The sequence below is a fragment of the Mesoplodon densirostris genome, chromosome 2 (assembly GCF_025265405.1).
Source record: "Mesoplodon densirostris isolate mMesDen1 chromosome 2, mMesDen1 primary haplotype, whole genome shotgun sequence".
NCBI lineage: Eukaryota > Metazoa > Chordata > Mammalia > Artiodactyla > Ziphiidae > Mesoplodon > Mesoplodon densirostris.
In genome coordinates this window covers 17,017,265-17,029,746 of record NC_082662.1, presented here as the reverse complement: position 1 = coordinate 17,029,746, position 12,482 = coordinate 17,017,265, and the positions used below count along the sequence as shown (strand labels likewise).

The window sequence follows — 12,482 nt, the reverse complement described above, 5'->3', positions numbered from 1 at the left end:
TAAGTATAGCTATATTAGTTTATTGTACTCTTAATTATGTGCTAGGCACTATTATTTGTTTTACTTAGACTATCTCATTTAATCCTTCAAACAGTCCTAAGAGACAGATGTTATCCCCATATTAGAAAGAAACAGAAGTTTGGTGAAGCTAATTAATTTGGCCAAAGTCACATGGCAGAGCTGGGGTTATGACTATCTCCAAAGCTCCTGTTTCAACAGCTACTTTATGATGTCCCTCAATCTATAATCACTGGAATGCCTCCTTTTGCAGATGAAGGGACTAAGGCTTAATGAGGTAACTTTCTCACATTTACATACTGATTAGGTATAGAGCTGGGATCCAAATCCTGATTTTATGACTCAAGATTCCAGTGCTCTTTCACTTTCAGTGTTCCGAATACCCCAGGTAAACTTTATTCTTTGTGACTTATAAAGTGTTTCCCCCAAACCTGTTTCACTGGATGCTTAAAGCTGCACTCTAGGTTAGACACAGGGATTGTGCCTCCCTTGTTTTTAGATGATGAAACGAACTTGGGTTAAAAGAATTGCCTTTGTTTAAAATCAAGTGAGCAAATCTTTTGATCTTTAACCCAACACTTTCAACATAGCCTTCCCTACATAAAAGGTGTAAAAGGCAAAGCTTTTTATACATTTTGTGTAGGGAAATTCTCCTTTGCTTATGTCATTTCTATTTGTTCCTATAAACCAACATATCACAAGTTGTATTTATTTAACCTTTCTGACTCATTTTAATTCTGGTCCCTCTCACCATAAGACAGTGGCTTGAATTTTCATATTATCCACATTTTTCTCATTTTCTACACAGTAAATCCATAATGCAGGAAACATCTCATTATGGCCCAGGTGGTTTTTATTATATCACTCTATTATGTTCTTAGTGTTAATATAGATAATGGTGGTGAATATGCCAGGAAGTTGGATAGGACCTTTTGACTGATTTACTTGTGTTCCTATACAGTAGCAAATTGGATATAACTGCTGATTTTTATAACCTTCAGTCTATTCTGGAACCTTATGTCATGTTGGTGCTCTGTTACATATAACCTCGCTTGTAGATATGCTTCTTGTAGTGCATTTTTGTTGTATATTCTGGGTTGTATATAGTAAGAGTCTACTTTGGGCTTTTACTTTGAAGAAACCTTTGCTTTTGTGTAGCATTTCTTTTCTTTAAGGCTGATTACCTACTCTGGTGTGATCATTAGAATAGGCCTGACTTTGAAGTGACTTATAGTCACTTGCATTTGAATGGCCTGAATTTGGAGATAGGGACATGCTTTTCTCTGGTTGTCTAAAAAGTATTTGATCATCTTCCCCTCTTTCTAAGTTAATGTTTCTTGCTGAAAAGAAAGTATAATGAAACACTTGACCCTTGGTTGGTAAGAACTGGACTTGTTGAATGGTCTTTCATATCCATTGGGAACATGTTGGAGTGTGCCATCAGTTCTGGCACAAATATATTGTACTATAGTATCGTAGTCCTCAGTCCTCAAGTTTCTAGCCATTCAGCCTTGATCAGTAGTTGTCCAAGTCCATTCTGGTTGTAACTCTTTTGTGAGTATGAATACAACATGTCCCATTTTTTACCAACTTCTCCCACTAAATCCAGGGTGAAGACCATGCATTTCAGAACTTTGGTAGCACTGTAGTTCTAGAAAAACCATTTTGCCATGTGAGGCAATGACTATTCAAAATGGTACTCAGGGGATTTTTGTCTGTAAAATAGAATATTTTAGTCAATCACTGTACCGGTCCACTTTCTTTATATTCTAAATAAGAATGTCTCTGTGTTTGGTTACAAGTAACCTTGAAGGTGTGAGCTACTGCAGTTACCAGAAAGTAATTGTCATTGGATTTGAATGGAAATCTTGTAAGCATCTTGCCTCCAAGAGGCGCCTCCCCTCCACCCTGAATCTTTCTGTATATCAAAAGAATGTTGCTAAGGTGGGCATTTATTAGACTGAACTTTTAGAGAATTAGTATTTTCTTTTGACACATAAGAAATAATAAACAGGGACTTCCCTAGTGGCGCAGTGGTTAAGATCTGCCTGCCAATGCAGGGCACACGGGTTCAAGCCCAGGTCCGGAAAGATCCCACATGGCACAGAGCAACTAAGCCGGTGCGCCACAACTATTGAGCCTGAGCCCTAGAGCCCTCAAGCCACAACTGCTGAGCCTGCAAGCCACAACTACTGTAGCCCGTGTGCCTAGAGCCCGAGCTCCGCAGCAAGAGAAGCCACTGCAACGAGAAGCCTGCACACCGGGACGAAGAGTAGCCCCCACTCGCCGCAACTAGAGAAAGCCTGCACGCAGCAACGAAGACCCAATGCAGCCAAAAATAAATAAAGTAAATAAATTTATTTTAAAAAAATAATAAACATACTATATTGATAGTCAAAGTAAATACTAGTGTTACAGTGTTGTGACATTCCCCTTAGGAATAGATACCTCAAAAATCCTCAAATGTGTCCCCTCACTTCTGCTTTTTTCTAGAATAAGGATCTCAGCTCCAACAGTTTTCCTATGGCCATGAAATTCTCCCCTGCTTTATTTCGTTTTTATTTGTTCCTTTAAACCAAAGTACCTACAGTAGTAGGAGGAAAAACAAAAGTAATAACCCTTCAGAGTTAAAAAGGTCTAGAGGAGTGCAGAATCATGACTGTAGTAATATTACAAGGATTTCAGTCAGCTAGAGGCACAACCAGTCAGAGAGGATACAGAACATTTATATGAGAGGAATGTGTATCTCTTCTGTATAAAACTTAAAACATATTAAGCATTGAAACATGAAATGCCTTAAGCTAAATTGTATATATCTTGTAGAATGCTTACCTGTGGTTCGGTCAGCGTTATTTTGCACAATAAAGAAAATAGATATTTTGAGAAAATCATTAAATTTCTTTCAGTAATTTTGCCGCTTTTGCATTTTCCCATCTGGATGCAGCTGAAAGTACCCATGGCGGACAAGCCTGGTAACACGGTGAATTTCCGGAAGCTACTACTGAACCGTTGCCAGAAGGAGTTTGAAAAAGATAAAGCCGATGATGATGTCTTTGAGAAGAAGCAGAAAGAACTCGAGGCTGCCAGTGCTGTAAGTATTTTCACGGAAAGACAGTGCTTGTGCACTTCGAGTATTTATCAAGTAGAATTTTCAGGAAGCTGGCTGCAGTATCTTCCTACTACTTCAGTAGGTGCCTGTGGCCTTTTCTTCACGTGGAAATATACTGTATTGGTGTTTAGAGGAATGCTTTATTCCTTTTAGTGCCACATGTAAGGGCAGCTCAACCTTCTAAGATAGGGATTCAGAACCTAGACTTCAGAAAGGTCACTAAATTCCAGAAATCTCCTGAAATGGATGCACACTTACGGGTATAGTTTTGTTTTCTGAGTAGATCTGTAGTTACTGTCAAAATATCAGAGGGTATCCCTGACCCCTAGAAAGGGTGAGGACCATGAATCCAAGCGTATTTTTTTTAAAAAACAAGTAGTTTATTTAAACAACAAGACGCTTGACTTGAAGGGAAAACTATCTAGGATTCATTTCTTTTAGAGTAATTTAGCCCTACTTAAAGACAGGTTGCCTTACATGTAACAGCTACGTACAAAAAAGTTATAAAATTGTCCTTGGTTTTACAATGATACATGAAAAACATTAAAATTCTCTAATCGAACAAGGTATGCAAGAGTTTTTATGTTGGTTTTTTTTTGTTAAATAGTGAGAGCAAAATAACTTACTGGAGTATAAAGATAAAGAGCTGAATGAGCATGCTACTAATGGAGAAAAGGGGGTATTTTCACAGAACCAGTATTTTTCCCCATCCCATCTCCATTTGATGTCGATCAAAACATACCATTGGCCATTTAGTTTTAAAAAAAAAGCAATATGCTTGTGCACATACACCAGTTACTTTATGTACGATAAAGGAATGGGGAAGGGGAAAATGAAAGAATAGAGCAACTATACTGTAATAGTCAAGATGCGGTGGAACCAAATTGTGGTTTTCTAATTGAGAACGTCTTTCTTGGTCTGGAGGAACAGAATTCTGGAGTAAAGTAGCAGGTTTCTGCTTTAGTAGACACCTCCTGTCTGCTGTTGGAACACATCAGTTGCATCTTCATCCTCCACTTCCAGCTGTGCAGGTGTGTCTGTTTCATTGATTGGCTGCCCATCAAATTGGAACGTGATCTGCCTCATTGACAAACCCTGTCGTTCACAGTAGGCTTTCATTAGTTTACTAAATGGTGTATGCCTCTTAATATTAAACTGCACCACGGAACCATCCTGCCCTGCCACCTTCAAATTAATACAATCATTGTTCTCCATCTTGATTCTTTCCTTGGGCTTTTCATCAGCCATGGTGAGCACTGGAGTCTCCTCAGCTGCCGCTTCACAAAAGAGGTACCAGGTCCGCCCTGAACAAGCACACAAGCAGCACCAGTCAAGCGTATGTTTTTAGCATCTATTATGCAGTACCATTTTCATCATCAAGATTCTGTTATTCTTCCTTACACAATAGCCGGAGGAGAGGACAAGGCTTCATGATGAACTAGAAGAAGCTAAGGATAAAGCCCGGCGGAGATCCATTGGTAACATCAAGTTCATTGGAGAACTCTTTAAACTCAAAATGCTGACTGAAGCCATCATGCATGACTGTGTGGTGAAGCTGCTAAAAAACCATGATGAAGAATCCCTCGAGTGCCTGTGTCGCCTACTCACCACAATTGGCAAAGACCTGGACTTTGAGAAGGCAAAGGTAAAAACCCCAAATCTCAGAAACCTCCGGCAGGGACTCTTTGTCAATTGCGGAAGAAGTAGACTATCAGCACAAGTGTCCATCTCGCCCCAGCAGTCTAGGCTGCTTGTTTTTCTTCTTTTGTCCTTCTCACTGTCATTGTTGGGCCATCATGCTCCTTACCACATTTTCATTAAAGTCAGAAGTAAAGAGGGTCCCAAATTATATAAAAGCCAATTCATGAATTGACATTATTTGTCACTTGTCCTTTTTCTGCATGACTGTTTCACAGGTCATTTGTATGTGTATGTATAGCAAATTGTGGACAGAAATTTTGGAGAGAAAAGCTACTAAGGGCCAGGACTGAGGGTAAGACAGAAACAAAGAAGACCTGATAGCTTTCTCAAGTTTATGTTCTAATTAAATAGAGCATTAGCGACAGAGCTATCTAACCATAATATAAGAAATCATTAAAAGTATTATAATTCAAATATAGCATGGTACTTTCCAAATAATGGGCAGGGAAATTAGAAATGCATCAAAGAAATAATGTTAGAAATGTTTCATAACATCAGAATCAGCTAGGATTATGTTTGGCTACGACAGAAAACTCCAAATATCAGTGTGTTATACAAGACTGAGGTTAATTTCTCACCCATGTAAATGAAGTTCAGGGGTAAGAAGTCTGAGGCTGGCCTGGTGGCTAAGTGATGATAAAAAAATTTCAGTTCCTCCAGCTTAACATTTTGTCATCACTAAGGTGTAGCCCTTGTCCTTACTGATCTGATAGCCCAAGATGGTTGGAAAGGGGCAAAGGACACAGCCACCCCTCTCTTAAGGTTCCAAGGAGCTGCAGTATGACATTTTCATTTATATTTTGTTGGCCTATGACTGTGACCAGCTGCCTGGAATATGTAGCCTTTATTTTGAGTGTCATGTTCAATTAAAAATTCTACCACATGGCCTTTTGGCTATAAGTTGTGTTTATAGGCCGTTTAAAATTCTACATGGTAAAACTACATTTGAATTCCTCAGCCAGGAATACTAATGATTTTGTATCCTGCAGCCACGTATGGACCAGTATTTTAATCAGATGGAGAAAATTGTGAAAGAAAGAAAAACCTCATCTAGGATTCGATTCATGCTTCAGGATGTGATAGACCTAAGGCTGGTAAGGAGAAAAATAAGCCTACCACTACAGTCTCTTTTCAGGAGTTGGCTTGGGGAGGATGTCCTAAGATTTACATGTATAATGATTTAATGCTTTTGCTGCCTGACTCTCAGAACTTGAATTGACAAACTTTTGTGAGGGAGTTATGTGAAAGGACAAAGGGCATATACGCCTACCTGTCTGTTACTTGTTTCTTTTCTTTATTCTGATTTTCAAACCACATTGCAGTTTTGAAATCAGCCATTCTGAATTCAAACTGTGGTCATGTAAATTTAGTCTTAGCATGCTAAATAATCAGGAAGGCTCATCTTCAAAATGAATATATTTAACTTCCCTAAGCCTTACATTTTAGCCTCTGAAATGGTGATGTTGCCTACTTTGCAGATGTGTTACGAAGATTCACTGAGGTAATTATGTATTGTGCCCAGCTCAAAAGAGATGTCAATGTTTTCCTCTCTGTTTTTCTCACCGTATACCATCTTGTTCTGCTACTTTTTATTTTTTCTCATTTCTCATACCAGGTATAGTTTTTACCACTACCACCTCTTTTCCCTTTTCCTGTTTTAACTCCTACAGGGAATATACTGCAGCTAACCCTAAGCTAGAGAAAGTGAATATAGGTACCCCCTCTTCCCTGCCCTGCACCCGGACCAGATGGTATTGATGACGATTCTTCATCTTCCTAAGCCGAGATGTGACCTCAGGCTCCTTCTTATTAACAAAGCAGCTACCAGTTGATCAGAATTTTGAATGCTGATTTCAACCTTTTTGCCATTCTTGCCTCAAGCTAATATAAATGTTAAAAATTTCTCCGCCTCTTCCTTTAATCACTCATATTGGTATCAGATGTTGAGACTATAGCTGGGAAGGGAAGTAAAGGGAGAAGTGAAACTATAAGGAGACAGCTTGTTTTGTCCTGAGTGGAGAGGATAACCAAAGCTCAGAGCGGTGCGGCATTTTGTGTAGACACCAGAACCTTGATACGGGAGGAAGAAAAACATTAGTCATCCTCGATTTAGAGCCCCAATGTAGTGTGCTATGAACTGAGTAGCAACATACCAGACTAAGTCAAGGCCAAAGAATCCTGATCTTTGTTGATTCCTCTTCTCGCTCCTTTCAAAAATACAAAATGATAAAATGCATAGATAGGTAAGTAGGTAGGGTAGGTAGGAAGGAAGATAGATAGATAGATAGATAGATAGATAGATAGTTGGGCCAGTCTTTCACTCTGTCTTTATCCATCAGCTATTGGAATGCTCAGTATACAGTAGCTCAGGGTTGATTGAGAAAAATTTAATTATTTAGCTGTAATGAAAAATTGTCATAGTACCACATTTTATATGTATTTTATACTTTTCCAGCAAAGTATAAAACAGATTTTCAAAAATTTCCTTTTTATTTTTATTTTCCTTTTTCTGGCTGATGACTTCGTTTTCTCCTTTTACAGTGTAATTGGGTATCTCGAAGAGCAGATCAAGGGCCTAAAACTATTGAACAGATTCACAAAGAAGCTAAAATAGAAGAACAAGAAGAGCAGAGGAAGGTCCAGCAACTCATGACCAAAGAGAAGAGAAGACCAGGTGAGGGGTGGAGTCCACCAGGCGTTAGAGAACTTGGGAGTTTTGAGGGATAGATGTTTAAGAATTCTATTTTTAAATATGAAATGAGAGCAGAAAGACTAACCCAAAGAATGGAGTGGTGATTGGTAAGTGAAGCAGCTTCACCTGGAGACTGGGTTGTTGAGTAAAAGCAGAGAATACAGGAACTAAACATGATTTCTTTGACTACTTCAAAGGCAGTAATCAACAAGACTTTATTGAGCATCCTCTGTACACTCAGCATTGGTGAGAGAAATAAAAAGAAGTAGAAGATATAGCTCCTTCCCTCTGAAAGCTTTCAGTTTATCTGGAAAGCCAAAACTAATAAAGGGAACATTTTCAAGCAAATGGAAGATACTATCAGTTATGAAATGTATTCTCCACTAAGGCTGTTAAAATTCAGAAGAGAAAAGGTAGAAACCTGGAGGAAATCCTTATTTGAGGAAGGGGCACTTGAACTGGGTATTGGTGGATGGATGATATTTGGAAGGGAAAGAAAAATTTTAGTCACGAAATTAAAATAAACATATACTGTAAAGAGGAATCAATAAGCCTGATTAGAGTAAAATTTAAGTGTTCAGAAGGAATGGAAAAATGTTTGTCCAGAAGAATGGAGCCAGATGAGGAACTTTCGGCTTGATTTGACATTAAGGAGCCATTGTGTGTTTTTGAGCCAAAGCAGTAATGTCATGCTAGAGATACATAAATAAAATGAGTCTGTTGCTCTTCACATGATGAATCAACAGCTACACTGAACTCAGAAATGTTGCTGTTGCCTGAAATCCTATGTGGAGGAAGGTAAGATGAAAGATGAAATAGAAGCCATTTTACACCTGAGATAATAGAAAGTCTATTGACTAAGTTTAGGAACATTGGAAGAGGAAAACTTTTTCAGAAAGGAAATGATCTTTTTTTAGGCCTGTTTCTTCTAAGATGACATCCAAATGAGAATGCTCATTTTGTCCACTGTACAGTTACGTGATCAGTTAAAGTGACTGGATCATATTAGTATAGAGGTTGAGAGCATAGACTCTGGAGCCAAGCTATCTTGGTGTGAATTTCAGCTCTCCTGCATCCTAGCTGTATGACCTTGCACAAGTCACTTAATCTGTAAAATTCATCACATAATAGTACCTAGGATTTGTGTGAGGATGAAATGAGCTAATAATATAGGTAAAGTGTTCAGCGTAGCAACTGCCACCTAGTAAATACTCAATAACCATTAGCCCTTATTTATCATAGACACTGTATAGCTCATAGTGAAGTTCTGAGAGATGAATCCTCCAGGGAAGAAAGTGTGCTTTTCCATTTCACAGGAACAAGGAATAAGCAAGCCTGTTCATGATCATTAATACCATTTAGCAAAGAGAAAATCAAGAAATATGTGAGGGGCTTCCCTGGTGGCGCAGTGGTTGAGAGTCCGCCTGCCGATGCAGGGGACATGGGTTTGTGTCCCGGTCCGGGAAGATCCCACATGCCGCGGAGCGGCTGGGCCCGTGAGCCATGGCCGCTGAGCCTGCGCATCCGGAGCCTGTGCTCCGCAACGGGAGAGGCCACAACAGTGAGGGGCCCGCGTACCGCAAAAAAAAAAAAAAAAAAAAGAAAGAAATATGTGAAGATTGGAAAAGCTTTTGGATAGACAGTTTGGTGGTCTTTCATTCATTTATTCAATAAATATTTATTGAGTGCTTGTCACTTAACAGGAGAGACAAAGTCCCTTACCTCATGCAGCTTACCTCTTACGGGGAGTGGGAGGTGGGGTGGGGAACAAATACATAAATATACAGTTTTGCCAGATAGATATATTCTATAGAAAAGCTAAAACAGGGCTTCCCTGGTGGTGCAGTGGTTGAGAGTCCGCCTGCCGATGCAGGGGACATGGGTTCGTGCCCCGGTCCAGGAAGATCCCACATGCCGCAGAGCGGCTAGGCCCATGGGCCATGGCCGCTGAGCCTGCGCGTCCGGAGCCTGTGCTCCGCAACCGGAGAGGCCACAACAGTGAGAGGCCCAAGTACCGCAAAAAAAAAAAAAAGAAAAGAAAAAAAGAAAAGCTAAAACAGAGAGGGAGGGGGTAGGAGTGCAAGGTTTGATTAATAGAGGTTACAGTTTTAAATAGGGAGGTTGGGCAGCCTATTAAAAGTTGGTGGTGTTTGAGCGAAGACTGAATGAAGTAATGAGTCATGTGGATATCTGGAGAAGAAGGTTTTAGGCAAAGGGAATAATAAGTACAAAGGCCCTGAAGCAGCCTTTTCAAGGATAAGCAAGGAGGCCAGTGTGGCTAGAGCAAAGGGCACAGGGGGAGAGTGGTAGGACATTGGGTCCGAGAGGCAGGGGGCCAGATTATTTAGAGTTTGTAGGCCATTTATAAGGAACCTGTCTTTTTCTCAGAGTGAAATAGATAACAGAAGTGTTTTGAGCAGAGAAATGACAGGACCTAACTCACACTTTACTAGGGTCACACTGGCTGCCATGATGAAAACAGGTGAGGGTGAAAGCAGGGAAGCCAGTGACGATGTTTTTATACCAGTCAAGGAGTGTTGCTGGCTTAAACCAAATTTGTAGTGTTGGTAGTGATTAGAAGGGGCTAGATGCTGAATACATTGAAAAGGTTGAACTGACAAGATTTGCTGACAGATTAGGTGTGAGAGAAAGAGGAATCAAGGTTTTCTGCCTCAGCAGCTGAAAGTTTGGAGAAGCAGGTTTTGGGGGGATGATTGAAGCATAGTGTGTCATATGACACCATTAAGTGAAATAAACTCTGCAATAAATTATTTCCATCTGATCTCTCCCAAAGTGTTCTCATCATTAACTCTATAGACATTAGATTTGGCCCTCCCTTGTCTAGCACTAAATCCCTATTCATTTGTATTAGTTGGTTTCTTCTAGGTCAGTAATGTTTCATGACAGATGGATACAAGCAAAGTACTTCTACTTGATACTTTCATGTTGTGGGTAGTAAAGAGACTGTCAGCAATGCTTTTACAATTTCTTTTGTGTTTTTCCTGGGTTTTGATTGGAGCTGCTGAGTTAAAAATATTGCTTGCCCTTTCATTGTCAAACTGATTTGAGTCAGATGAGAGAGTAGCTCGCTCTGTTTTCCCTGCAGGTGTCCAGAGAGTGGACGAAGGTGGGTGGAACACTGTTCAAGGGGCCAAGAATAGTCGGGTACTGGACCCCTCAAAATTCCTGAAAATCACTAAGGTGAGTGTGACATTTAAACACAACTTCAAACAGCCCCAAATCATGGCCCTCAAAATGATTTCTCATATAAAATAGCCATATTGCAGATTTTATGGGGTGGTGTTTTTTTAATGCAGATGCATTTCTACAGGTCAGCATTATCAGTAAGTGTATTCTTACCTACTTGTCCTGGCATTAGTCCTTTTATTTCTATGAGTGTTTATTAAGGAGGACTAGGTTAATTAGGTTTACTAAGGCTTACTAATTGACTAGGTTAATTCTTAAAGGTATGAGATGCTTAGTATAAGAGAGATGATAAAAATTCTTGAGAAGCCATAGTTAATTGCAAGCTTTTATGCATATATATACAGTATATTCATACTGTATGATATAATATTCATACTGTATAATATATATACAGTATATTCTTAGCTCTGAGGAAGAAGCAGGTACCTGTCTAAGTCTAATCATGAAAGGAATGAATGGTTTGCTATATCCAAGGCATAAAAGAAATCACAGAGGACCTACGAGAAATTATTCTGTGATAAAGATTTAATGTATTCTCTTTCCTTCTCTTGAGAATCCATGGGCAGTAAGAGGAAAGACTTTTCTCCTAGCAGATGTTTTCAGCAGTGGAAGTTGATCACTATAAGTAGAATGAAGAACCTTGGAAACGACAGAGAAAGTAGAATTACATTTTGTAAAAGTGGAAACTTGTACAGCCCAGTGAGTTGTGCAGATCACTTGCAAGTGTAGTTTGATCCTTACTTGTAATATACTTTACATAGTCCTGAAAATTGGCAGCCTGCCAGTAGGATAAAGACAACCTAAAGCTAATGTTGAAAATATCAAATGGAAGAAGATGGGCTATGTTGTTCGCATCTTTATGGTCTTGTCAAGGCATTGCTTCAGGATAGAACAGTCCCTCTCTGGGTCTCTTTTGATGTATCAGCTGGAATCCTGTTCTCTAAGACTCTGGTACATTCTTCCAGTTGTTTATGTCTCAGAGAAGGAATTCCATTTCTGAATACAACTTGATTCCCATCCACTTCCATTTCCAGCAAGAGACAGTTTTAACCAAAATCATTTGTCTGTGTTTTACAATACTGTTTCTGTGCATGGGCACTATGATAAGCCTACAACATTATTTCCTTAATATTTTGAAAAATATATAAATTAAAAAAAATAAATGTAGTATATATTCAGGTAGTTATACTGTAGGTACTCTATATAAACATCTCGTTAAAAGTTCAAAACCATTAAGCAAATTCACTGTTAACTGTCATATAGCAAACAGTACTGTCAGAATAGAGTAATACCTTTGTTACAAGGCACTGCTTTACAGCTTTTGTGTTGTGGTGTGCATTTTATGAGTAACTTGTATTCATTTGTACTGAAGTTGTGCTGGGAGAGTTAAACCTGAGAGATATCAGGCACCTTAACTCCCTGTCTTAACATTTTATTCTCTTTTGTCTTATTCCTCTTTATTGAATGCTCCTATTCCACCTCTCCTTCCCTGCCCCACCCTATTTTAGGCTTTGCTAAAATGTGAAATCTTTGTGTCTTTCAGCCTGTTTTCTGACAGTCACTTGAAGAGATTAATGAGTTAATTTTGTAGTATTTGTGTACTCCTTTTTTTTCTTTTTTAAATCCCTGGGCATTATTGTAAGAGGGGAATCACTAGAAACTACTTGTGTTTAGCAGATTGGCATTGCCGTCTTAGAGGATCTGAATGCATTCTCCAGACCAGTGGTTTCTAACTGTATTTTGTGGAAGCTGGAT

General features: G+C 39.2%; 2 protein-coding genes across 13 annotated transcripts in view; one reads left to right on the top strand and one right to left on the bottom strand.

The window, feature by feature from the left end:
- The window catches only part of EIF4G3 (eukaryotic translation initiation factor 4 gamma 3), a 390,751-nt gene that overhangs the window by 332,738 nt on the left and 45,531 nt on the right, over positions 1 to 12,482 (top strand). For all 12 annotated transcript variants that reach the window (XM_060089107.1, XM_060089108.1, XM_060089099.1 and 9 more), the window contains 5 exons: positions 2,963 to 3,109; positions 4,536 to 4,772; positions 5,818 to 5,922; positions 7,370 to 7,502; positions 10,627 to 10,721. In XM_060089107.1, coding sequence (XP_059945090.1) covers positions 2,963 to 3,109; positions 4,536 to 4,772; positions 5,818 to 5,922; positions 7,370 to 7,502; positions 10,627 to 10,721 — 717 coding nt within the window. The remainder of the gene's footprint in view (positions 1 to 2,962; positions 3,110 to 4,535; positions 4,773 to 5,817; positions 5,923 to 7,369; positions 7,503 to 10,626; positions 10,722 to 12,482) is intronic.
- Positions 4,088 to 4,375, bottom strand: LOC132477954 (small ubiquitin-related modifier 2-like). Its single transcript, XM_060080567.1, has 2 exons — positions 4,222 to 4,375; positions 4,088 to 4,164 (listed from the first exon to the last, which is right to left on the bottom strand). The coding sequence occupies exons 1-2, from the start codon at positions 4,373 to 4,375 to the stop codon at positions 4,088 to 4,090; spliced, it is 231 nt and encodes a 76-aa protein (XP_059936550.1).